Source organism: Apodemus sylvaticus, chromosome 7, assembly GCF_947179515.1.
Source record: "Apodemus sylvaticus chromosome 7, mApoSyl1.1, whole genome shotgun sequence".
Taxonomy (NCBI): domain Eukaryota; kingdom Metazoa; phylum Chordata; class Mammalia; order Rodentia; family Muridae; genus Apodemus; species Apodemus sylvaticus.
The window spans coordinates 72,999,987-73,024,758 of record NC_067478.1 but is presented as its reverse complement, the minus strand read 5'-3'; the positions used below and the strand labels follow the sequence as shown (position 1 = coordinate 73,024,758).

The 24,772-nt window shown below is 53.8% G+C and overlaps 1 protein-coding gene across 3 annotated transcripts in view; it reads left to right on the top strand.

The window, feature by feature from the left end:
* Pstpip1 (proline-serine-threonine phosphatase interacting protein 1) overlaps nt 1–24,772 on the top strand; it is a 41,757-nt gene that overhangs the window by 12,161 nt on the left and 4,824 nt on the right. For 2 of the 3 annotated variants that reach the window (XM_052188283.1, XM_052188282.1), the window contains exons 2-8: nt 14,376–14,476; nt 15,195–15,269; nt 20,753–20,787; nt 21,001–21,107; nt 23,388–23,450; nt 23,860–23,958; nt 24,548–24,593. In XM_052188283.1, the coding sequence (XP_052044243.1) occupies nt 14,376–14,476; nt 15,195–15,269; nt 20,753–20,787; nt 21,001–21,107; nt 23,388–23,450; nt 23,860–23,958; nt 24,548–24,593 (526 nt within the window). Of the gene's footprint in view, nt 1–14,375; nt 14,477–15,194; nt 15,270–20,752; nt 20,788–21,000; nt 21,108–23,335; nt 23,451–23,859; nt 23,959–24,547; nt 24,594–24,772 lie in introns of those variants that run through there. The other variant, XM_052188284.1, reaches the window with a different exon arrangement.

Below are 24,772 nucleotides of genomic sequence, written 5' to 3'. Positions count from 1 at the left end.
TGTAGCCCTGGCTGTCCTGGAACACACTCTGTAGACCAGGCTGGCCTCGAATTCAGAAATCTGCCTGCCTCTGCCTGGGATTACAGGTGTGTACCACCACCGCCTGGTGCATGTGATTTTTCTTTTTTCTTTTTCTTTTTCTTTTTCTTTTTTTTTTTTTTTCTTTGAGACAGGGTTTCTCTGTGTAGTCTTGGCTGTCCTGAAACTCACTCTGTAGACCAGGCTGGCCACAAACTCAGAAATCCACCTGCCTCTGCCTCCCAAGTGCTGGGATTACAGGCATGGGCCTCCATACCTGGCCGCATGTGATTTTTCAAATCGTGCATTCTGTTTTGTGAGTTGTCCTTTTGCTCCCTTGAAGTCGTCCTTTGACACACTAGCATTTGCTCATTTTATTCAAGCCCAGCCTATCTGGGTTTTTGTTTGTTAGTTTGTTTTGTCATGATGTCACATTCAAGATGATACTGGCAAATTCTTTGTCAGGTCACTTTCCTCCTCGATTTTCTTTTTGGATCTTTATAGCTTTAGATCTTACGTTTGTGCCATAACAGATTTTGCATTGACTTTTTCCACATGGTATAAGGTAAGGGTCTGTTTTCATTTCTTTCATATGTGCATATCTGACTTTCCAGCAGTATTTGTGAAAAAGACTGCCATTTCCCAACTGAATGTTCTTGGCACCCGTGAAAAAAACCAATTGACCAGGGGCTGGAGACATGTGTCTTCCTTTTGGCTGTCATGGTTAAGGGTACTTTCTGGTCCTCCAGAGGACCTGCATCCTTGAGAGGCGGCTTATAACCACCCTTAATTTCATCTCCAAGGAACCTCATGGCCTCTGCTGTCCTCTGAGGGGACCTACACACATGTGGCGTGCGCGCGAGCGAGACACACACACACACACACAAACAAATTTGAAGATTTATTCCTGGACTCTTTAATGTGTATGAGGTGCATCTCTGGGTATCACTTGTGTGCCTGTTGCCTGCAGAGGCCAGAGGAAGCCATTGGATCCCCTAGAACTGGAGTTAGGAATGATTGTGAGCTACCGGGCTGGGCATCAAGCCCCATCTTCTAGATCAGCCAGTGCTCTTACCCAGTGACCAATCTCTCCAGCCCCTATTTCTGGGCCCTTTACTCTCTATTCCATTGTTCTATGAGTCTGCCTTTGAACCAGTACCACAGTTTTTATTACTATAGCTCTATAATGGAATCAAAAAAGTATCTTCAAGCTATTCTTTTCTCAAGATGGTTTTGGCTGGTTGGGTCTTTAGTAGTGTGGCTTTGTTCTCATTTAATAGATAAGGAAACTGAGGTCTGGGCCTTCCTTTGGTTACCTTGTGTGGCCTGGTTCCCTACTCATGACCAGTTCTTGCCACATCCCTGCCCTGGGGGTACTATGGAGACCCCCCCCCATAGTGGTTGGCTCTCCTTGGTGGTGTCCTCCCTCTGACTCTTTGGTAGGCTCTTAATTTCCAGCCCTCTTTCAGGCTCCACACGCTCCCAAATTCTTCAAGGAGGGTCTGGGGAATTTTGGCCGCCTGGGTCACTGCCTCCTTCATGGCCCATGGTAGGCTCTGCTGGGAGTCAATGTCCCTGTGACTGCTGCTTGCCTGACCTGTGGGGTCTGTGACAATGTGGCCTTCTAGCCTTTGCTTTAAGAACCCCAGCCTCTGAAGCAAATGATGTTCCCTTCTAAGTAGCTTTTCAACACCTGTCCTTGGACCAGCTCAGGACTGTTCTCCAGGCACAGGGTCTCCAGACCCCAGCATGGATAGCAAGGCTCAGAAGGTCAACTGAAGGCAGTTCAGGCAAGAAAATGTAGGGGTGGTACGCAGGGGTGAGGTGAGCAGGGGATCCTCACAAAATGTAGATCCCCATCCCTGGAGCTGCATGGTGATGGGGTGGGGAATGGGTGGAGCTGTCACACCTTGGCGTGGTATGAAAGGAGGCGTTGTATCAGAATTGCCTGTGGTGACTTTTGATTTGATTCAGAAAAGATTGGAGACTGAACCTGGAGTCCAAGAACTAAGTGTGGCTCAAACTAGTAGCTGAGTGTGAGGTGGGGTCTCCTACCAACCTGTGGGGACTGCATCCCAGCCTTCAGAGAATTCCCAGCTCTACAGGAAGGAATTTGTATGCACAGACTGAGTTGAAACATGCGTGCGTACGTGTGTGTGTGTGTGTGTGTGTGTGTGTGTGTGTGTGTGTGTGTTACAGCTTACTGATTAGACTAAGCTGGCTGGCTAGCAAGCTACTGGGATTCACCAGTCTCCAGTTCTCCAATGCTCGGATTACAACTGCACTTTACCAACCCATCTGTCAAAAGATGAATGCACAGGAGCCGTCAGCCAGCCCAGCTTCCTGGGACCCAGGGGAAGGAAGCTCTTGCTGATTAGAGCCAAAATTTCCCAGGGTGTGGCTCTATGCAAAGAAATGAATAAATGATCACTGGCTGTGTTTGCCAGGGCAAAACAATGTCCTACTCTGACACGGGTCCTTTCCTTAGAGGGTGCTGTTCTTTTTTCTCTTACTCTGGCCTTAGAACCCAAGAATCTACTGTGCTCATGGGTGGCCCTGTGAGCCCTTCAACTTTTTGCACCTCTGGTTTCTTGTCTAGAAAGGACATGGTGTAAATTAACTGCTATGGATAGAAGCTGAGACTGAGAGACTTGTAAAAGGACAAGGAACCTCACATACACTGAAGTACAGAGCCTGCCTAACTCTGAGCCCTGGAAACAGGGGTCCACTCTTGCATCCAGACCCTACTGAGACTGCAGAAGAACCTGACAGGCTTTCTCCAGAGGGAATGGGACAGAAATGGACTCCCCTACAAGTCCACTGGCTCATTTCTGTCTTTTGAGAAAACCCAACCCCCACTGTAATTTGCAGGCACAAAGCAGGCTATCCCCACATCAGCCATGCAGAGCACAAGGTATATGTATTCACCCCAGTTTGCAGATGGAAAAATTGAGACGCAGAGAAGTGCCACAGTGAGGCTCCAACCGCAGTTCTCCTTTTCAGTTTCCTTTCTGTTTGTCCTTTAGTCACTATGCGCTAACCACAATAGCACCATTTTCGAGAAGCTTGTGAGTGCATGGCCTCTTTAATGAGTCATTTATTTCATTGAATTCTCTGAACCTGGAAGGGATGTTTACGCCACTTTACTCGGGGCAGCGGTCTCAGCTCTAGGGGTTAAGAGACAAGCCCAAGGTCATGTAGGTGTTAGTGGGATTCAGCAGACTCGGAACCTTCTGTATCCATTGCAGGACCTCCCTCCCTCCAGGCCAGGGCTCTTCTGAGACATCCTCAGGTAGGAGAGGGGAGGAGCTATGGTACCTGGGGATGGCATTTTCACAGACAGTGTCTGACCCTTTGGTGCCTGGTTCCAGGTACAGAAGTCCCTCTTAGGCTATAGAAATGAGCCCTGTGTGGACCAGTTAAGAGCCTGTCACAAGCAGCGTTTGTTCTTCCTTTGGAGACAGCCTGGGACCTTCCAGGTTGGCTGTCTGTATCTGCTCCTAGTCTCAGGGCCGTGAGGGGAGGCATCAGTCCTGCCTCTCCGAAGCCCCCATCACTTCTTGATGGCCTCGCCCTCGCCCAAGGCATCTGCCTCCTACCCGACTCTCCCTCCGCCAGACCCTGGTGAGCTCCGGAATGACTGCCCATCTCATGACACGGCAGGCTCCCCACAGATGGTGTGTCATTCACCTCGATGACCCTCAGAGCCACCGCACTGTGATAGAGGCAGTCACAGACTGACATGGCATGATCTATGAGGACTAGGAGGGTCCCGTAGCACCTGACTCATGCTGCACCACCCTCCCTCACGGCGCTGGCTTCCTTCTGAATTTGGAATCTGCACCTTTGTGTTCCTAGGAATGATTTGATCCTTCAGTTTGCCTGATGTGATTCTGCTCTGGCCAGCTGTGTGCCACTTCTTTAGGCTCTCTGTTGTCTCTGTCTGTCCCTGCCCTCCTTCCTCCTCCTCCTCTGACTCCTCCTCCTCCCTGTCTCTTTTGGCTGCTACCTTGAAAGTGGATATAAGAATAGACTTCTCTACTCAAGGGATTGATTCATTTCCATCTTGTCCTCTGTCTGCAAGGTCTTCTCTCCCCAGTGTCCCCCACCTCATTCCTAACATTTTGGTTTCATAAATCAGGAGACAGAAGCAGAGGTCAAGTTGAGCCTTTAGACAAGGCAGAGCAGGTGGGGTCACAGCAGCACCTTACAGAACAAGGACCATGTTGACCTGGCTTGCTATTAAAGGGAGTTGTAAGGCAAACTGCTACCCTTGATTCCTTACAACTGAGACCTGTTTGTGTTTGGTTTTGGTTTTCTGAGACAGGGTCTCATATGTAGCCCTGGCTGTCTTGGAACTTGCTATGTAAACCAGGCTGACTTTGAATACAAGAGATCTGTTTATTTCTACCTCTCAAATGCTGGAATTAAAAGTGTATGTCATGCCTGGCCACAGAGGCCCATTTGAAAGCATAAAGCTTGTCAACCAGCGAGGCCTTATCAAAAGTAGGAATGCTCACCCAGCAGAGCAGCCTCCTTCACACCCACTTCCCACATTCTCAGGACCACTCCACAACCCGTGTTCAGTGTGACCGAGTCCATGCACACAGGCCCACTCCCACACTCACATCTCCTCAGGAAGTTCCTGGAAAGGCCTGAAAACTCACAGTGCTCTCTCTCCTTTGGGGTCCTGAGACTGCAGGGTAGCCATCAGCCACAGCCCTGTGGCTCTCCTGTAATTTAAAATGGACCGTGGACCCACCCATGCCCCAATCCTGGCAGGTTAATGAAGCCAGGGAAGGTCCCTACAAGGTCAGAGGAGACCATCAGACTGCAACTTGGTGGGAGCTTCTGGAAACTTCTTTCTAGCCTTAAGCTTTAGTGAGCCCAACTACACACAGAACACTCTCACCTTAAAGGGAATAAGAGCTTATTCTTAAGCCAATTATGAATGACTCTGGCCTCAGGACAAGTTGCCCCAAAAGATAGCGTCCATGTGAAAGTGTTTCATACTTCAAACAGTGCTGGGTGGACACATACACTATTAGTTGCAGAACAAAGGATCTCATAAATCAAGGCATTTACCAGACACATTGGTGCTGATACAGGCAGACGCGTCACAACAAAGGAGGGAAGCCAGCCTAGGTTTTCGATGCTATCTGTTGGCATTCTTCGTTTTGGAATTGGTGGAAGCTAGTGGCCTGCCAGGGCCGCACATTAAAGGCTTTGATAGTCTCAAGGCTATTAGGTCAGACACAGGGGCGGGTAATGAATGGCTTTCAGAAGGACCAGAAGTAGCCCAATATGGTTTGACTTCGGTCTGCAACATTTTAACTCTCCATAATCACTAAGTTCCCGCATTTGGCCTTGTAGATCCTTTTATGCAGCTGTGGCCTTTCTTTGTGTCTGGCAGCTTCAATGTATGCTAAGTTCTCTGAAAAGTAAGTCTGCCTTTACTTTATTGACCCTCTCTCTCCATTCCTAGCCTGAGTCATCTCAGAAAAGCTGCAAAGCACCACTCTCTCAGGATACGTCTCTGTTTGCACAGGGACCCTTGTGGACTGTGCACCAGAGGCCTGGACACAAAACATCTACATGAGCAGATGTCCTCACCCTGAGTTCTCTCTGGGCAGTCCCTGGCCTGCTTGCACATCACTAGCAAAGGGTGTTCCCCACCTGTGTTTGCACGGCACCGCATTTCCAGGCCTACTTGTCTCTTGTCTCTCTTGTTTCTCCTGTCTCTGCCCCAGGGCCTCAAGGCTTGGGCATCTGGAAACGCTGATCTCAGATTTTCCTTCTGCCCCTGACAGTCCCACAAAATCTGTAGGTAGGACAACACCCCCCCACCTTGACGCCCCCCACCTTGAATTTATGAACCTCTTCCTACTTGCCCTTCCCCTTAGACTCTCTAGGCTAGGGACTGGCTCACTCGTTAAAACTTCTGGCCATCAATTGTCTATCAGTTCATCTGTCTGTCCATCTAAGTCAGAATAATTTAGCCTTTACCTTCCTTCATTAACCAATAGATATGGGATTGAGCCCCATCTCAGGGTAGTCACTGGGGCAATGGAAAAGCTTGCTTACAGCATTGACATGTTTCCTATGTACACAGTGGATATCACAATACCAGTCCCAGAACACTGTGGTCAGAATCAGTGGGGACAAGTCTGGCTGTTTAAGGTGGTAAGACTCACTCAATCCACCAGTTGGTGGGTAGCTCCCCTCCTGGGGCACCAGCACTAGTCACAGAGACATGTTCTCTGGAGGGGACCCTTGGTGATTCTCTGGTCCTTCACTCAGTGCATGGTTGAGCACAGGTGCCAGGTACCAGGTCCCTCAGGGAGCCAGGCAACTCGCCGTCCACCTTCCTGGAGTCCACCATTGTCAGGACACGTGTTTACAATGTCAGGCTCCCCAACAGCCTTTGTGTTTGGGTTTCTGAGACCACAGGAGACAAGAAACAGGAAAGGAGTTGTTAGTGTAGGGGAGCACAGTGGCTGCAGGGTCCCTGCTGTCAAATAACTGAGGAAGGAGAGGCGGAACGGGAGGCAGAGGCAGGCAGATCTCTATGGATTCCAGGACAGGCAGGGATACACGGAGAAATCCTGTCTCAAAAAATAAAATCTAAAAACAAGCAAACGAGCCCATGAGACACTAGGAAGGGTTCGTTTGTACGTAAGGTACGATGGGAAGTGTAATACGGTTTTTCTGCCTTGCAGATGTCACATCTCCGGAGCTTTTCTAGCCATTTTCAAATAGAGGCCAGGCGGAGCCAACCTAGTATTCAAATCTTACTGTCTCATGTAAAGTTCCCGCTCTCCCAGCTGGCACGGGAGCCTCTGGTGGAAGAGGGGACAGGGCTGAGAAGCTGTCCCTCACTGGTCACGTTCCTCACTGCTGCCCACTCAGTGGCTTCTGGTGCCTCCGCGCTCAGACTGCAGAGCAGGGGCTCTGAAGGAGTTCTGATGTCCCGGCTGGCACTGTAACTGGTGCTGATGTCCCGGCTGGCAGTGTCACAGGACAGCCACTCTGCCTCTGCAGGTTCTCTGCCTTCCTCACAGTCCCTCTGGATGCCACTGCTTGCTCCCTATAGCAGCCATTACTAGCCTGTCCCAGCGGTTTGTTCCACAAAGCTGCCATGGGTAGGAGGGTGCAGCTCTCCCTGTCAGAACTCCTCCCGGGCAGAGTTAAGCCCCCGCTTGGTTCTTAGTTAAAATAAATTGTTCGTAAGTATGTATGTATGCATCGGGTGCTTTGTGTTCATGTATGTCGCTGTGCCACATGCACGCCTGATGTTCATGGAGACCAGAAAATGACACCAGATCCCCTGGAACTGGAGTTACAGATGGTTGCGAGCTGCCATGTGGGTGCTAGGAATCAAACCCGGGTCATCTGGAAGAGCAGCCAGTGCTCTTAACCACTGACCCATCTCTCCAGACCACTAAGTAAAATTCTGACACAATTCTTGCTGAATGTTCCCAGCATGGGCCCCACTTCTCTCTCCACTCCGTCATCAGCCGCAGCCATACCCTATGCTGAATTGCTAGGGAAGATGAAACCACTGGTCCAACTGATGCCAAAGCTTAGTCTCAGACCAGCACCCTGCTGAGAGCTACTGAAAGTCACTCTCTGTGTCCTTGCCAGTCTGGAAGGCCTGAGGCAGGTGACCAACTCAGCTGTCCACCTTTATTCCTGGTGGATGAAAACTGAAACCAAACCTAGGCCTCTTGCAAGGCTAGAAGTTTTTCTTTGTTCTAGAATTCTATTCAAGGGAACCTTTGAAAATGGCTCTCCCAGACTTCAAGTGGATATGGGATGGGGGAAGGGCAGCGTGACTCATTCTCTCCAACCAGGCCACAAAGCCATGGTATGTGGGAGATTCTCTCTGGTAGAGGGGTGCCGGCTAGCTAGGAGGAGCAGGCATGGGAAGCTAGTGTTGACCAGGCAGCCCAGCCATCATGTGGTTTGTCCTGAGAATGGGGCCTGAGAGAGAGAGAGAGATAGAGAGACAGAGAGACAGAGACAGAGAGAGAGAGACAGACAGAGAGAGAGACAGAGACAGACACACAGAGAGAGACAGAGAGAGATAGACACACACATACACACACACACACACACACACAGAGAAATGAAGGCTTACGACCATGGCGTGGGCCATCTGAGTTTGAATTCTGCTGACTGTGCCTTTCAAGTCATATAACCTGCCTGGGCCCCATTTTCCTTATTTGTAACTAGGGGACGGAGTCACAGTCTGGACCCCAGGACTTGCCTCAGGACTAGTCCTGATCAGTTTGCTCTCCTCACGTGACTCATGTGCTTTTCAGACCAGCTCTGTAGTGAGACCTGGAAGGCCATTTCCACAGGGAAGCAAGTGGAGGCTGGGGACAGCTAGGGCCATGGTGGGTGTCCCCAGGACTAGTCTGTGGAACTCCAGGGGCCGGCACTGATCTCCAGGACCCCGTGAAGGTCTAGCCTACAGAAAGCCTCTTGCCCAATCATCCTGGATGAGGAAAGTAGGCCCAAGAAGGGGAAGTAGCTTGCTCAGGGGGGTTGGTCATCATGGCTAGCCCTCGCAGCCGCCAAGAACGATCTGAGCAGGGAAAAAAGGAAGTTGTAGAGGCGTGGAGGTCATTTCTCCACACAATCAGTGAGGCATGGCCAGTTCTGACAGCTCCCAGGCCTGAAGTGGCACACTCCCCACCCCCACCCCCAGAGGGGTCAGCAGCTCACCCCTGCATAGCAAGGCAACTGGACTTCTTCTATACTCTCTCAAGGTTCTTCCTGCCCTCAGCTTCCCTGACCGTCCTCCTGAAGACCTGGGTCGGTCCCCTGGAACTTAGAGTGACCACACGCCACATGGCAAAGGTGACTCAACAGTTGGCTCAGGGGGGCTTCTAGCTGAAGGCACTGTCTCTACTGACCACCAGAGACCCTGGCCTGACATGAATTATTCCTGGCCACCAGGCTGGGTGTGGCTTCCAGCTGCCTTCACGTGTTTCTTTCCCCATAGACAGGCCGTGCTGCTGTGACCAGCCTGGCACACCTGTGAGCCCATGGCACCTGGGTTAAATCCTGCCATAGAGCCTTGTTTTGAGGTGGAGACAACTTGAATAATCATTTTCCAAAGACGCCTTTGGTTTGGCTCGGGTCCCGGTGCACGGGTGTGCTTAGATTTTGCTGTAGTTTGCTTTGTTTTGCTTTTGGGGGCAGGGTCTCATTCCACAGCTGAGGCTGGACCTGAGCTCATGCTCCCTCCTCCTACCCCAGTCTCCCGAGTACTGGGGTTACAAGCATTGTGTCATCATGTGTATCCCCAAAAGCTATGGCAGCTGCCCAGCAAGCCCCAGGGATCTGCCTGTCTCTATACCCGTGCCAGGTTTACAAGTGGGTACCACCATACCCAGCTTTTAATTTTTATTTTATTTTTTTTAATCATTCTATTTGTTTGCATCTCAAATGATATCCCACTTCCTGGTTACCCCTTCACAAGCCCCCCCATCCCCAAACCTCCCTCTTCTCCCTCCCCTTTGCCTCTATGAGGGTGCTTGCCCACCCACCCCTCCAGCATCCCCCTACACTGGGGCATCAAACCCCCACAGGACTCAGGGCCTCCCCTCCCACTACTGTCCGACAAGGCCGTCCTCTGCTGCCTGTGTATCTGGAGCCATGGATCCCTCCCTGGACACTCCTTGGTTGGCGGTCTAGTCCCTGGGAGCACTGGGTGGTCAGGCCAGCTGATGTTTCTCTTCCTATGGGGTTGCAATCCCCCTCAGCTCCTCCAGTCCTCCTGCCAGCTCCCCCACCGCAGTCCCACAGCTCAGTCTGATGGTTGGCTCCAAGCATCCACACCTACATTGGTCAGTTGCTGGCCAAACATCTCAAGGAACAGCCACACCAGGTTCCTGTCAGCAAGAGCCTCTTGGCAACAGCAGCAGTGTCTGATTTGGTGTCTGCAGACATGATGGATCCCCAGGTGGGCAGTCCCTGGATGGCCCTTCCTTCAGTCTCTGCACCATTTTTTGTCCCTGTTCTTCCTTTGGACAGAAACATTTCTGGGTTACAAACTTTGAGATGGGTGTGTTGTCCTCTGAGCCCTAGATCAACTGGAGGCCGTGCCGATCTACTGGAGGGGTCTCCACAGTAGACCACCCCTTCTTTGCTAAAATTACCCCTGTTGGGTCCTGCATACCCAGCTTTTAAAAATACAGTTGCTAGAGATCAAACTCAGGTCCTCATGATTGCATAGCAGACACTTCATCTCTAATACCAAGAGCTATCTCCACCCACCCCACCTGTACCTCCTGAACAGGGCTTTGTTTTGAGCCACACCAAAAGATATCTGTTTAAAATTATTTTTTTTAAATGCTTAAAAGTGAAATAACTTCTGGGGTGAATGCTCAGTCGCCCTCCTCAGTTTGAATGCCTGTGGAGCTGTGGTTCTGGGGCCCAGCCAGCCTGGAAGACTCCAGGTTCTGTTGAGTTGGCTTGGGCAGACTCCTACCCTCCTTGAGTGTCCTCACTGTCCTCTCTCCCCCCCTGGGTCTTGGCGTTTTCATCAGGACAAAGGCTGATGTTCTGGTGTAGCATCCACATACTATGGGGAATACTCAACAGCGCTTGCTACTACCAGGCTGCTTCCCCCCCAGGGCCCAGCATCCCAGCCACTGAAACCTTTGTTAGGAGTGAATCAAGAGAGACTGAGCCCCACCTCGCACATCCACCGGCTCCCAGGATAGGACTCATGACTGAGTCAGGAAGTAGGCTAGCCCGAGGTAAAGGGAACAGTGACTGGGGGCAGAGTCATCTGTGGTCTGCATTTGTGCAAAATTTATAGCCCTTCATGGCCAGAAAGTGGGGGCCATTAACTTATCTGAGGAGAACTTCAGCTTCTAGAGGTAAAGGGTCACTCAAATGACACCTGTGGAGACTCAGGTGAAGAACAGTGATTTTACACAGAAATGGCCTTCAGGCTTCTGAGTTTGCCCAAGCAAACATAATTTTCATGCCCTGCTCTTCAGTGGTGTCGGCACAGCAAAGTTATCAAGGAAACTGATGATATACAGCTCAGTTGCGTGACCTTTAGAATCGGGAGTTCTAAGGAAAACTAAAAATGGGTGACCAGGGAGGGCACAGGGGCTCAACCAGAGCAGGGAATGGTCAAAGGGCGGCTGAGGGTTGGTCTGTTTGTAAAGCCAAGGATGTTTTGTAGAGCATGGTATGGTGGAGTGGGAGGGGGTGCCTCAGCGGCCCGAGCCAGGCGTCTCTCCCCACACGTGAGGTACCAGCCAGGATGGTCTACTGTAGAACAGGGTTTATTGGGGGGCATGGAAGGGGGTTGAGAAGGGAGTAGACGCAGAGAAAGAGAAAGAGAAGGACAGAAATGGACTACGGGGGTGGGGGGGCTGAGAGGCTGGCTGGGAACATGTGGGGAGGGGGGGAAGGAGAAGGGGAGAGAGGGAAAAGGGGTCAGAGAGAGCAAAGGGAGGCCAAACAGTCCCTTTTATAGCAAGCCAGGCCTACCTGGCTGTTGCTAGGGAACTGTTGGGCAGAGCCTAGAAGGAATGCTAGCAGGCTAACAAGGGTAGATGAGGCTAGGGCCTCTGTTTGCTGGCTGCTGTTTATCAAAGCCAGGCTGTCCTGCATGGCGTCTTGGCAGTGGAGGTCATAGGCTCTGCATGGCTGTGTCTGGGAATGGTTCAGTTCCTGGCGTGCTGCCCAGTGCTGCAGATCCACACTGCCAGCTGAAAGCCCTCCTCCTGGCAAATGCCCAGCAGGTTGTAGTGGATCAGGTAATCTTCAAAATTTCAACCCATTGTCTACGTGTATTTGCGTATGTGCACGTGGGTGTATGTGCACGTGGGTATCTGAAGAAGCCAAAAGAGGGTGTCAGGGTGACAGGGTCCCCGGGGCTGAAGTTACAGGAGGTCGTGAGCCCCCTGGCATGGGTGCTGGGAACTAAACTTGGTCCTCTGCAAGAGCAGTAGTGTTCTTAACCCCTGAGCTGTCTCAAGCCCCACACAGGGCTCTATTTTCATGCTTTAATTTAAGGTACAGTCACAGGGATTTGGTTGACAGGCTAAGGTGTACGGGGGGGTGGGGGGTGTGAGAGAGGAGGAGAAGCTAGCCCCCCCCCCCCGGGAACTCTGCCTTGGGTAAATGGCGGACCTTGAGGCTGAGAGCTTCTTTTCTACAAAGTCTATCCGCTGAGAGGTGTTTGGTGTGGGGGTGAAGGAGGAGGGGAACGGGGTGGCCAGGGATAGGAGGCAAGTCAGGCAGCCCTGAGGGACCTGGCACTTCCTTAGAACAGCTGGGTCACTTGTGACTGTGGCTCATTCCGTCTGATGCCACAGCGGCACACGGGGGCTGGGCGGGAGTCCCGGCCGAGGCAGGTGCCCTGGGGACTGTAGCTCCTGAAGACCTGTGCCACAGGGTGCCTTTCCACCTTTCACGTCCTCCGGCATGGCAGGTGTAAGTTTACTTTGGTTTTCCTTTTCTTCTCTGGGGCTCAGAGGACAAAAAAGATCCTTCTAGAGAGTCAGGACTGGGCATGGGGGCAGGAAACATAGACCCTGGTAGTCCACCCTGTAAGATTTCCTAAGTTTGTAATATGGCTCAGGTAAGCCCCTCCCTCCTTTGGGGCTCCTTTTCTTTTCTTTACTTTTCTTTTCTTTTCTTCTCTTTCTTTCTTTCTTCTTAAAAGTTTATTTGTCTTATGTATATGAGTATACTACTATCTTCAGACACATCAGGAGAGGGCACTGGATCCCATTACAGATGGTTGTGAGCCATCATGTGGTTGCTGGGATTTGAACTCAGGACCTTTGGAAGAACAGTCAGTGCTCTTAACCACTAAGCCACCTCTCCAGCCCCAGGGCTCAGGGGCACTGGACAGATCCTTCACGGTTCTGGGGTCTGTGCTTATATGGCCTGAATGCTTATACTCAGCTCAGTGACCCCACAGGGAAAGGCAGGGTGGGGGTCTGTGGCTTCTGACTCAGTTTATGCTTGCTGCTACAGGCCTTGACCTGGGAGTGCCCAGGGAGGGCAGAGGCCAAGTTATGATCTTAACTCACAAAGAAGTGGCTGCCCTTTAAAAGTCTTTAAAGGGACCTGGCTCAGGATGGTGCAGCCTGGGGGGAGGGGTTAGGTGGGTGGGAGATGCCTGCCCCACATGGCCTGCAGCAGCTTGAAGGGGCAACTCTCTCCGGCTGGTCTCAGCCAGCTGAGGCCTAGCTTCACGTCTCAGTGGCCTGTGGGCAGTGGTCCTGGCCCAGCCCTCTGCAAGGCTGCTCAAGGAAGGGAATGTGAGCTGGGGGGGTGGGGGGAGTGGAGGGGCTGAATCCTCGGAGAGATTCACTGTTTCCAGAGAGCGGAGCTCACTTATGTGTGCCCGCGTCTGTTCTCCTCCCAGCATCCGAGTCTCTGTACCTCAGTGCAAGGCAAGCGCCCCCTGCAGGGAGCCTCCTGGAGCTGTAAGCCGGGCTTCTTGTAAGCTAGGCAGTCAATCACCCTACCTCTAAGCCATACACACCCTCAGCCCCTCTTGTGACTTTAACTCCGTCTGTGCCTCCCACACACGCATAACTTGAGGGAGGCCTGGAGCACAGACAGGAGTCAGGTTAAGTATGGGTGAGCCCTGGAGAGACTCATTGACCTCTGACAGGCTCTGTGGGTGGTTTTGGGTGTGTGTTCAGGGAGGCTGGGGTTCCTTTCTATCACTGGGGCTTTGAGAGGATCTGAGGGAACACAGGTGACAGGCCAGGGAGGTGCCAGATCTCCCCTCTCCACAGAGGGTAGAGGGTCGATGAATATGAGGCCCCGGAAGGGAGACAGATGTCTCCCACTCTCTTCCAGGATTTGTACCCCCCTGCCTGTAGTCAGCCACACACTAGGGACCCAAGAGAGCTGCAGCGGGAGGCCTAGGTGTGGCGGGCTGCAGGAACTTCTGTGAACTTTTTCCTCTGTCCTCTGGTTGCCCACACTTGGCAGCTCAGACATGCTCAGAAGCCACTAGTGGGGGACATGGGTGTCACTTGGACTGTCATAGCAAGGCCTAGGCATTCCCAGAATTCCCAGAGATGCCCTGTCACCCCAGTTAAGAGATGACTCACAGCTGGGGGGTGCAGCAGCCCTTGAGGCAGGCAGCTGGGGCGCTGCGACCATCTGTCTGTCGCTTTTACTTCCTGAACCTGCTTCCCTACTTAGCTACAGTCATAATGTCATATGTCACCAGGCATTCCACTGGAGAACTGGGGCCTGTGGCCATTATGGAGGCCCAGCTGGGTCCTCCTTGATATGGAGGCCAGAGAAACGTTGTTCTCTTCTGGGGCTCTCACCATGTCCCATGTGTGTTTCAGTGCAGGGACTTCACGGCCCACACCGGGTATGAGGTGCTGCTGCAGAGGCTGCTGGACGGCAGGAAGATGTGCAAGGATGTGGAAGAGCTGCTCAGACAGAGGTGAGCGGGCGGGCGGGGCTGCGGGCCAGCGCCGAGGGCGGATTACCTCAGCGTCAGGAGGGGTCAAAGCTAAGATGTTTTCAAAAGCCGAGAGCCAAAGCTGAGAAGGTGGCTCAGCGGGTCAGTCGCTTGTTAAGGAAACATGGGCACCTGAGTTCAACTCCCCTCCTCTAGCAAGAGGGGGATACAGTGTCGGGAGAGTCCACAGAAGCTCATGGGCTGGCTACCATGGTGTATGGTAAGTAACAGAGACCCCCATCTCTGCAAAATATAGTATAGTCACGTATCACATCTTAGAGGGGGTGGGGGAGGGGGTGGGAAAGCTGACCTTTGACTCCACAGGTGCATTGTGCGCTCATGCACACTCATGTGCACCTGCACCTATGTACCTGCACTCTCTCTCTCTCTCCCTCCCTCTCTCCCTCTCTCTCTCTCTCTCTCTCTCTCTCTCACACACACACACACACACACACACACACACACACACACACACACACACAAAGCCAGAGCCCCTTGTTGTCTCCTGTGGCCCTTAGGCCTGTGCCTCCACAGGGGCGTACACCATGCGGTAGCCCTCAGGCCAGGCCCGGTTTCAACTGACATTTATCCCCAGAAGGAGATGGAGCTCGACTCTTCCAGGAACAGTCCTGCCAGCAAAGTATGATGAGAGAACCGGGTTCCGCACAAACAGGACACAGTGCTTGCTCTGTCCTCACAGGGCCCAGGCAGAGGAGAGGTACGGGAAGGAGCTGGTGCAGATCGCGCGCAAGGCTGGCGGCCAGACGGAGATGAAGTAAGAGCGCCAGCGACTCCTGCCCTTCCTCTGAGGAACCTTCTGGACTTCACACAGGGCTGGGGACTTTCTGATGTGGTACACTGGGCAGGAACTGGACAGGGCGGTCTGGACCCGCGTGGTGCCTGAGATCAGGGTCTTGTACTAGTTAGTGCTCTGGGAAGAGCAGGGTACGTAGCACACCTTTACCCAGCCAGGAGGGGCAGGTGACAGGCGCTTTTCCTGCCCTGCAGGGGGTCTGTGTGAGGCATGCTCTGTGGGCTATGAGTCACCTGTGGCTGACAGTGGAGTGGAGATGTCACCAACAGCCAGGACAGTGTGGGTATGAGCCAGGCATCCTGCTAATGGAGGGGGGCAGGCCACAGTCCTGCCTGTTGCAGGAGGATGGCTGTGCGCTCGAGGCTCTGAGTCGGTCTTGCTTTTTTTCTTATAGACGGCTAGAGGGGCAGTGTCTGCCTGCCTTGTTTTGTGTATGACCCCAGGGTAGTCACTCCTTATAGGAGTCCCTGTCTGTGAACGGGGATAGCTTGGTGTGACAAGATGTGCTCAGTGAGCAGTGGGGTCTCTGTCGACTCACCCGCCCCACACACCGGCCCCTCCACACAGCAGATGAACTCTGCTGCTTACTTGGACAGGGGTGTGTCTGCCCTTCCCAAGCTGTTTCCTTCAGGCTGGCCAGTACCGAGGCCCGGGGGAAGCCACACAGTGAGCTGGGCGTCAGGATCCTGGGGTAGGCTTCATGCACAGGAGCAAGATAAAGTGAGCAGGCGGGCCAAGGTCTGGGCAGGAGAGCAGGGCTGTCTGGGGTTCCCTGAGGAGGGGCGGCATTCCTGTCTTGACTACTTGTAGACAAAGGCTCAAAGATACAGCAACATCAGACATACTGATGCCCTTGCACCTGCTGACCCCTTCCCTCAGAGCTGTGCCCCTGCAGGTCCTGCTGATCTCTGCACATGGGTACATCCAGGAGGTGATGTTGCTGTCCCACATGACACTGTTTCTTTAACTGTGGACCAAGCATTTGTCATCTGCCCGTGCCCTCAGTGAGCACTTGTGGCGTATCCGCTGATGTCCTGCTCTGGACTGTCACGGGAGTTTAAGAACTCAAACCACTGTGACCAGCACCTCCGTTAACACTTTGCAGCAGACTCTCCCCACAGGCACTTCCTCCAAGAGGGCCTCCAGGTTTGCCTTACTGTCAAGAGCTTGGTTCAGACAGGGTCATCTTCCTCCCCATTCCCACCTGGAGGGCCCTTGACAGTGTTGTTAGTCTTAGGGGTCTGGGCCAAGTTCATTTTCTTTGGCAGCTAAGAAATTAAAAAGCAGGGTTGGAGAGATGGCTCAGTGGTTAAGAGCACTCACTGCTCTTCTAGAGGTCCCGAGTTCAATTCCCAGCACCCACATGGTGGCTCACAACCATCTGTAATGGGCTCCAATGCCCTCTTCTGGTGTGTCTGAAGACAGCTACAGTGTATACATATACATAAAATAAATAATTCTTTTTTAAAAAAAGAAAATAAATTAAAAGGCAGGGGCTGGAGAGCTGGCTCAGAGGTTAGTGCCCTCGTTGTTCTTCCAGAGGTTCTGAGTTCAATTCCCAGCAATCAAATGGTGGCTCACAACCATCTGTACTGAGATCTGGTGCCCTCTTCTGGCCTGCAGGTATACATGCAGGCAGGACACTATAAATAACAAGTAAACCTTTAAATAAAAAGAAAGACAAGGCAGAAAGAATCTGAAACACAAGAAGTAACAGCAGGGAAAACCTTAGACATGGCAGACAGAATCAGCTGCTACAGGAAGGAGTTTGTTAAGAAGGACACACACAGCAGGGCCAACAGAGAAAACCCAGGCAAAGCAGAGGAAGGTACTCGGGACCAAATCCACTCTCTCACAGGCTGGGGGCCTGAGGGACCTCTCTGGGTCGGTTTAAGCAAAGGGATGGCTGGTAGGACCACGATGCGTCCTGACCCACCCTTGAGCTTGTCGGATGGTCTGCTAGCAGGGGTGGGGGCACACTGGGAAGCCAAAGCCCACCAGGCTGTCGTCTCTGTTTAGGAGGAAGAGGAAGAGGCTGACAGGCTGCTTCCTCACCACCCATCTGGGACCCCCATCTGTGAGCCCTCTCCTTGTCTGCCTGTTAGAGATCTGCCAAACACCTGTCCTTCAGCAGGAATGCGTGTGGGTCCGCAACGCTTGCTCTAGTCGCTTGGGGCTGGGAAGTGTTGGTCCTCAGGGAAGGGCCTGCCTGGCTGGTGACCCCCCTCCAACCTCAGTCCCCCAGGTTGAGGAGCTGCCCCCTCTGTCTATAAGACAGGTTAGAAGAGATGAGTAAACAGTGAGACAGAGGCCTGGGGGTGAAGTGACTGCATGACTAGCCCACACCAAGAGAGCTCTCCTGGCCTCCGCCTCCTGTGCAGCCCCAAACCCCAGCATTCCTGCCTCAGGTCCTGGCCTCACATTAGCTAGGGTCTCCCAGAGTCCACATCCATGACAGGAGGTTGTAGTCACATCTCCGAATGAGTTCTCTCATACCTCACTCTTGTTACTCTAGTTACCTGCCTGGGCCCCTGTGTGGCATGATACATTGTAAGGACAGGCTAAGTATTGCAGGAGCTGTCACTGATACTGTGCACACTGCGACCAGCCTTCCTGTCTGGTCCTCTGCGTCAGCCCAAAAAGCGGTCACCTTGCTCAAGAAGTGCTCACCTCCTCCCCCTCCAGGAGGGATGCTGTGGGTGGCTTGGAGGACGGAGAGGACCTCGGCCAATGTCCTGTGAACCCCTCTGTGGTCACAGGTGAGCAATGATAGCCCATGGGCACCTTAATGCCTACCTCACCTCGCCCTGCCCAAACCTAAATGCTGAGATCATCGCATCAGAGGAGGCATGATGGTGGAGGGCTCCCAATCCAGCATCAGCTGCCCGCAGGCGCAAGGTCTGCTTCTAACTGTGAGATATCAGCTTCCTGGCTGCCGGGTGGCCAACTGTTGGGGATGCTAAGACAGGAGTGGGAACTTAGTACGCTGTATGCTGTCCAGTCGAGGAACAGGTCTACTGTGAAACTAGACTTCAGCCAGAGTTTCCAAGTCTCCAGAGAGCCAAGCCGCAGGCCAGCAGGATGTGTTGCATGAGTGGCTGATGCTGAATGTCAGAATCCTTCTAACCTGGGGTTACCATACCAGAAGCCCCTGCCTTCCTCTGTAAAGCTAGCCTTGACATTTTATCTTTCAGGATTTGTTAAAATGTGTTTGTAGGTCTGCTGTGTGGATGTGTGCAGGGACGTGTGCAGGGGATGCGTGTGTGTGGAGGCAGTGGTGACAGCTAAGGCGGGGGTTACAGGGCTGTGAGCCATCAGATGTAGGTGCTCCTCTGCAAGGACAGAATGAGCTCACCACCTCTGAGCCATCGGTCGGTCCAGCCCTTGGCCTTGAGTTTTGCCTCTTACCACCTGGATGGCTGTGGAGCGTGTTTTTGACCTCCGTGACCCTCAGTTTCCTTACCTGCCAATGGCAATAATCTATATGTTGGCTTGTGGGATCGAGGCGGGAATCACTCAGCTTAGTCATTCTCACCGGAAGGTTAGGACTAAGTGGTCAGCGGGTGGTCACTGCAGAGGCGAGCACATCTGCATAGCTCATGGCTCCGAGCAGTTGCTACTGCTCCGTGATCTTGTCAAGCAAGAAGCCTGGTACTAGGACCCCTTAGTCCTCCTTAGGGCCTGGATCCCCAGGGGTCCTGTCAGGTCACCACTCCTCCTTTGCCTCAGTGTCCCCAACTGTTCAAGGAGGAGAGGAAGTCCCCATGGAACATATTTGTCCAACCCGGAAGCACAGGCCAATGGGCTTCCCTGAAAGGACACCCAGGGAATTGGTAATGCGACAGGTGCCATATGACTGCATTACCACCAGGGGGCAGGAGAGTGCCCTGCAGAGGCGGTGAAAGCTTGCAACAAGGGGCTACTTGCATTTGCTTTTGTGTCCTTAAGAGACTTAGTACCCACCCCTGAGCCCAGGCTGGGAGCACAGAGGCACACGTCCTTCATACGCATGGCCTGATGTCACTCAGCTGCAGGAGGGGCTCCGGGAAAGGACTCTGAGGTAGCCAGGAGAGACTGGAGGAGCTGGGGTAGCCAGGCAGAGACTCCTCCCACCTGAAGTTAAGGCTGCTGCTTCTGGGGAGGGGACCACTGGAAAACTCTTACAAGGGGCATCTGGGGTTAGAGGAGGACCTGGGTAGGCTGCTGGTGCCTGGAGGATGTCCTGGGGACTGGCACTTTGCATGTGTGTGAACGTGACAGGCATGTGAAGCTCCTGCCTTGCACCAGGCCTCAGTGGTGCCGTAGAGTGGCCTATCATTCTCAGAACCACTCTGTGCTGCTAACTGCTTGCCCAGGGTCGCACAGTAAGTGAGTGGCAGAGCCTGGCCATCTGGCTACAGGGTGTGCGGCTGCTGTGTGTGGAGACTGGAGTAAGAGGCCACGGCCGGTTTCCTAGCTTGGTTCCTGTACGGTCTGAGAGGCCCGCTCACAGTCCCTGTATCTGCCCTGGGACTCCTGTTACCCACCAAGAAACAGTGTGCTGGCGCTTCTGCTTGGCCCTCAGCACTGCCATGCTGAGGCTGAACAGGGCTGCCAGACAGAATCCAGGGCGCCCAGTCTGCTGCTTCCCCGTCCACAGTGAGGGCTTTCTAGTCCAGCGCCCACTGTTTGTTATTCAGGGCATGCTTACACTCAGGAAGCAATTTCAAAATAAGGTTCAAGTAAACTGAGCCCAGTGGAGATTTCTGCGGGAAGCGGATGGGAGCAGTTGAGACAGAGTCACCCTGTGTCACTCACGATGACCTTGAGCTTGTGGCCTGTCTGCGTGCTAGGATTCCAGGCTGTGCCACCCCCACCTGCCCAGGGGCTTCCACTTTACCCAGTAGCCTCTCCTGCTTGAGCAGCGCTCCAGCTGCCATGGCTTGAGCAGCCTCTTCCTCTCCCGCCCCTTGGAGCAGGTGCCACGGCTGTCCCTGCCTGTGCCCCTGCTGTGCCCCTGCCCACCGCCCAGCCTTTCCTTATGCCTTCCAGGCCACCTGCTGGAAAGAGCTGGAAAGGCCTTCCCCTGCATCAGACTCATCCAGGCAGCATTGAGTAACCCGGCTCCTGCGTGGGAGTGGAGGTCTCAGAGATGCGGGGAGCTTCCTGTGGACACACCCCTCCTCTGCAAAGATGTGGGGAGTGAGGGAGTGGGGGCGGAGCTGACGTAGCAGGAGGTTTCCCCACCACAGCAAGGTTTCACTGCCTTGTAATTTACAGAGGAAACTGTTTTCCAGAATGCCAGCTTAGGTTCATACAAATGATGATGGATCCAAGGGCCCCTTGCATCCATAGTAGTGAATATGGCATAGGGCCCTCCCTCCAAAATAAAAGTACCACGGGCCAGGAAGGATGTCAGGCTCCTGCAGCATACCTGCTTGCTGACCTAGACTTCTGTTTTGCAGTTCCCTGAGGACCTCCTTTGACTCCCTGAAGCAGCGTAAGTTCCAACCATCCCCACATGGGCAGCAGGGCCATTAGGGGGTCCTGGAAGACCCTCAGCCCTTGTAGGGGTGACTGAGTTAGGAGGTATGTGCACGGGCTGTGGTCCAGCTCTGAGACAGGCTGAGAGGCTGGTGGAGGATGTGAGGGGTGGGGGAGCTAGAGCGAGGGAGACAGGCTGGTCCAAGCAGAGGCCATGCTGTCACCCTAGAAACAGAGAACGTGGGCAGTGCACACATCCAGCTGGCCCTGGCCCTGCGCGAGGAGCTGCGGGGCCTGGAGGAGTTCCGAGAGAGACAGAAGGAGCAGCGGAAGAAGGTGAGGGCGGGGCGGGGAGGGATTGGAGGTTGGGAGGGGGGACCCCGAGGCCACCCACGGTTCTGGGGGCCAGTTGGAAAGCATGGCTTGATGAGAGGGAGAGGGTGTGTGTTCTAGCTTGCTTTCCTGTTGCTGTGGTAAACCGCCGACTTGGGAAGAAAGGTTTATCTGGTGTACACGTTTCAGGTCACAATCCATCACTGAGCATAGTTAGGGCGGAAACCTAGAGGCGGGGACGAAACAGAGACAGGGAATGCTCACTGGCCTCGCCTGCAGCTCATGTTCAGCCGCGTGGCCCAGGCCCACCTGCTTGAGGGATAGTAGCAGCCACAGTGGGGCTGGGCCCTCCTACAGTAATTAAAAATCAAGAGAAATGCCCACAGATCAGTCAAGGGAAGCAGATCCTCAGTTGAGGGTCTCTCTCCCCAGGCGTGTCTGGTTGGCAGCGGAGGCCCACCATGATAATGTGGTGTGCAGTGCGGCTCTGCACCGGAGTGCTCCGTGGAGGTCTGCCACAGAGCTGCCACATGCCGGGAAGAGAACCGATGTGGGGCTTCTGGACTGTCCTCCATCAGAGACCGTGGAGGGTCAGGGACAGCAGCAAGTGTGCAGAGGGGCCCACCTGAGTTGAGTGGCCCCTGGAAGCTGGCTCTGAACTCAAGGGTTAGCGCTACTGGTTCTGGAGACAGGCAGATTTAGGGTCAGTACTCTGCACGGCCGCTCAGCAAGGAGTGGTGGGACCGGTTCAAGGGGAGTGTAGGCTTCAGTCTCAGCTAAGCTTCTGAAGGGACCCATGCCCAGCATGGCTGGCCACACGGGGAGTGGCTGCATAGCAAGGAGTGAGCACCTCATGACCTCACTGCAGACGGTGTGTAAGCACAGTCTGGGGCGCTCTGCGGGGAGGCTTGCAGAGGTGCAGGTAGGGAACTCCTCTCCCCAGCCTGTGACTGTGACCTGGGCTGAGCACTCAGCCCACCTGGAGAGCCAGAGGCTACTTCACAGCGGGGGACCAAGCAGCCCCTTCCCCTTCCTGTGCCTCAGTTTCTCTCTTGTATGAGATACTCTTATTTACCTCCCTTGCTTTGGGAACTTGACCCTTCAACAGGGCCATAGGCAGAAGCTTAGTTCGCTGTCTAGCTGTATACCCTGGCTACCTCAGGCTTACAGGAATCTAAATTGCCTTCCTGAACAGATGAGTCCCCAAAGCTATCCCCCGAATCTACCTGGACTTGCGGGGTTTGAACAGGTGGCTCCTCTGATCCAAGACTTGCTGCAGAGCGCGTGGGAACCTGCAGGTGTCAGGGGACAGGGGCTAGACTCTGAGCTTTGTGGTCAGAAGATCAGAATAGTTCTTCCCTCAGATCAACCAGCCCTCGCCACCAGAGCTGTGATGAGCCTGAGTCTGAACACTGTCCACTAGGAGAGGGACACATGGTGTCCTCAGCTACCCAGATGCACATGCGGGTCTCTGACTGTGCCGTTGCCTCTGTAATCAGGTGGCTTGCCAGAGCCTCCCCAGAACCCCAGGGCACAAAGTGGTTCCAATCCTAAAGCCACAGGCATTATACCCCCAAACCTGCTGTCAGCCTCTGCCCTGGCTGTTCCACTCCCCCATCCAACAGGAAGCCCGGTGGCTGAAGGTCACGTTGTGTCTGAGGTGTGGCTATGAGTATGCATGCGTACATGATGTCTGGCCTGTGGTCATGAACGGGTGAATCCTGGAGTGTGTGGTGTATGCATGAGTGGCCTGTGGGTGTGGGGTATGGGGTATGAACAATCGGGTGATGGGGACTGAGGATGGACTAGGTGTGTGTGTGTGTATGCCAGTGCACACTCAGTGTGGCTTGTGTATGACTCAGGATTCATGCAATGTGTATACGTGTAGGTGGGGATTCTCTGGCTGAGGTCCACAGTTAAGGAAACACTAGACATACCCACTGCCCAAGCTTCTCTTTGCTGTTCTGTTGAGTGTAGGTATTGCAGTTTTGTTTGAGGTCTCACTATATAGCCTTGACTGGCTTGGAGCTTGCTATGTGAACCATGCTGGCCTTACACTCATAGAAATCCTCCTGCCTCAGCCTCCCAGTGCTGGGATTAAATGCCTGGCTGGTATCGTTTTGACGGAGGTATCTAGGAGAGGGTGGACACAGACACACAGACATCTGTGACTAGGACCTTGGAGGGGTGTCATGTTCCAGGGACAAGGACAACCCATCCTCTTGGCCTAGGGGAGCGTCTTGAGGCCAGAGCCCCCAGCTCAGAGCCTCATGTCTCCTGCAGTATGAGGCCGTCATGGACCGTGTCCAGAAGAGCAAGCTGTCACTCTACAAGAAGACCATGGAGGTAAATGGGAGGGCTGTGGAGGCCCCTCTGAGAGTCCTGGGTTGGACTTCTGGGACAGGCTTACCTCAGACCTTGGTCCATTATGGGGACTGTGCTGGATGCCCAGGGCCTGTTTATCATCACACGTCCTTCAGTGCCATGCCTGAAGAACAGAGGACCAGTCCCACTCACAGTAGTCCATGAGTAGCAGGGATAACGGACACACGAGAGGGCAGGCAGAGGAGTCTGGAAGACAGGGCCCAAAGTCTCCATGGGAACGTGCCTCAGCCTCTGCATCTCTGTCTCTGGGAGCGATGCCTGTTCTATCAAAGTCCCCCCACCACCACCACCACCCCTGGGAGGGAGTCTGAGCTTAGGGAGCCTCCCCTGGGGCATGCGGCCCTGCAGACACACCCCTCCACACCTTCAGTCCAAGAAGGCATACGACCAGAAGTGCAGGGACGCAGATGATGCTGAGCAGGCCTTCGAGCGTGTGAGTGCCAATGGCCACCAGAAGCAAGTAGAAAAGGTGTGTACGGGGTGGGGTGGGTGGGGTGGGTGGGGTGGGAGTGGGGGATGTCGGTAGGCAGGGAAGGGCTGCCATCCCTGGGCTGAATTTACATCTGGGACCAGGCTAGCTGCTCACCCTTTTGCAATTCTCAATGTCCGCTCTATGCAGTGGGCATCCTCCAGGACTCTCCTCTAGCACAGGTCCTCGGTAGGACAGGCAACCTCTGGACAGGACAGGGGTGACTGAGCCACCCTTAAACTTAACACCTGTTACACAGACCAGAGGGCTGACGGAGACTGAGAGGGCAGAGGTTGTGGGTGAGTTGAATCCAGGTTGACCAGAGTCCAGGTTCTAAGCAGCGATGCAGCAGGGGCCACACGGCATCTGCATTTTTCGCGTTTCCTGGTGGTCTGCGGGCTTCTGCTTTCGTTTCCCCGGTGTGGAACCGGCCCGAACCCCTCGGCAGCAAGGCTGCTGCTGAGCCATAGAACTCACCCATCCATACTTTGATGCTGGATGGTGGCCAGGGAGGGGCCAGTCACCTCGGAGTAGCTCCGAGGCTAGGATTCCTGGGCTTGGACTCAGTGCCACTCCCCTGTCTCCTCAGAGCCAGAACAAAGCCAAGCAGTGCAAGGAGTCAGCCACAGAGGCAGGTATGTGGCCCTGGCCATCGCCCCGGACTGTCTGGCAGCCCAGCCGGTCCTCTTCCTCCAGCCGGTGCTCTCCCACCTGCCAGCACCGGCCCCGTGGCCTCTCCAGGCAATGCTCTCCAGAGTGCGGAGACCATTCCTCCTTAGCCACTGTATACAGCCATAAGGAAGCGGGCACACCG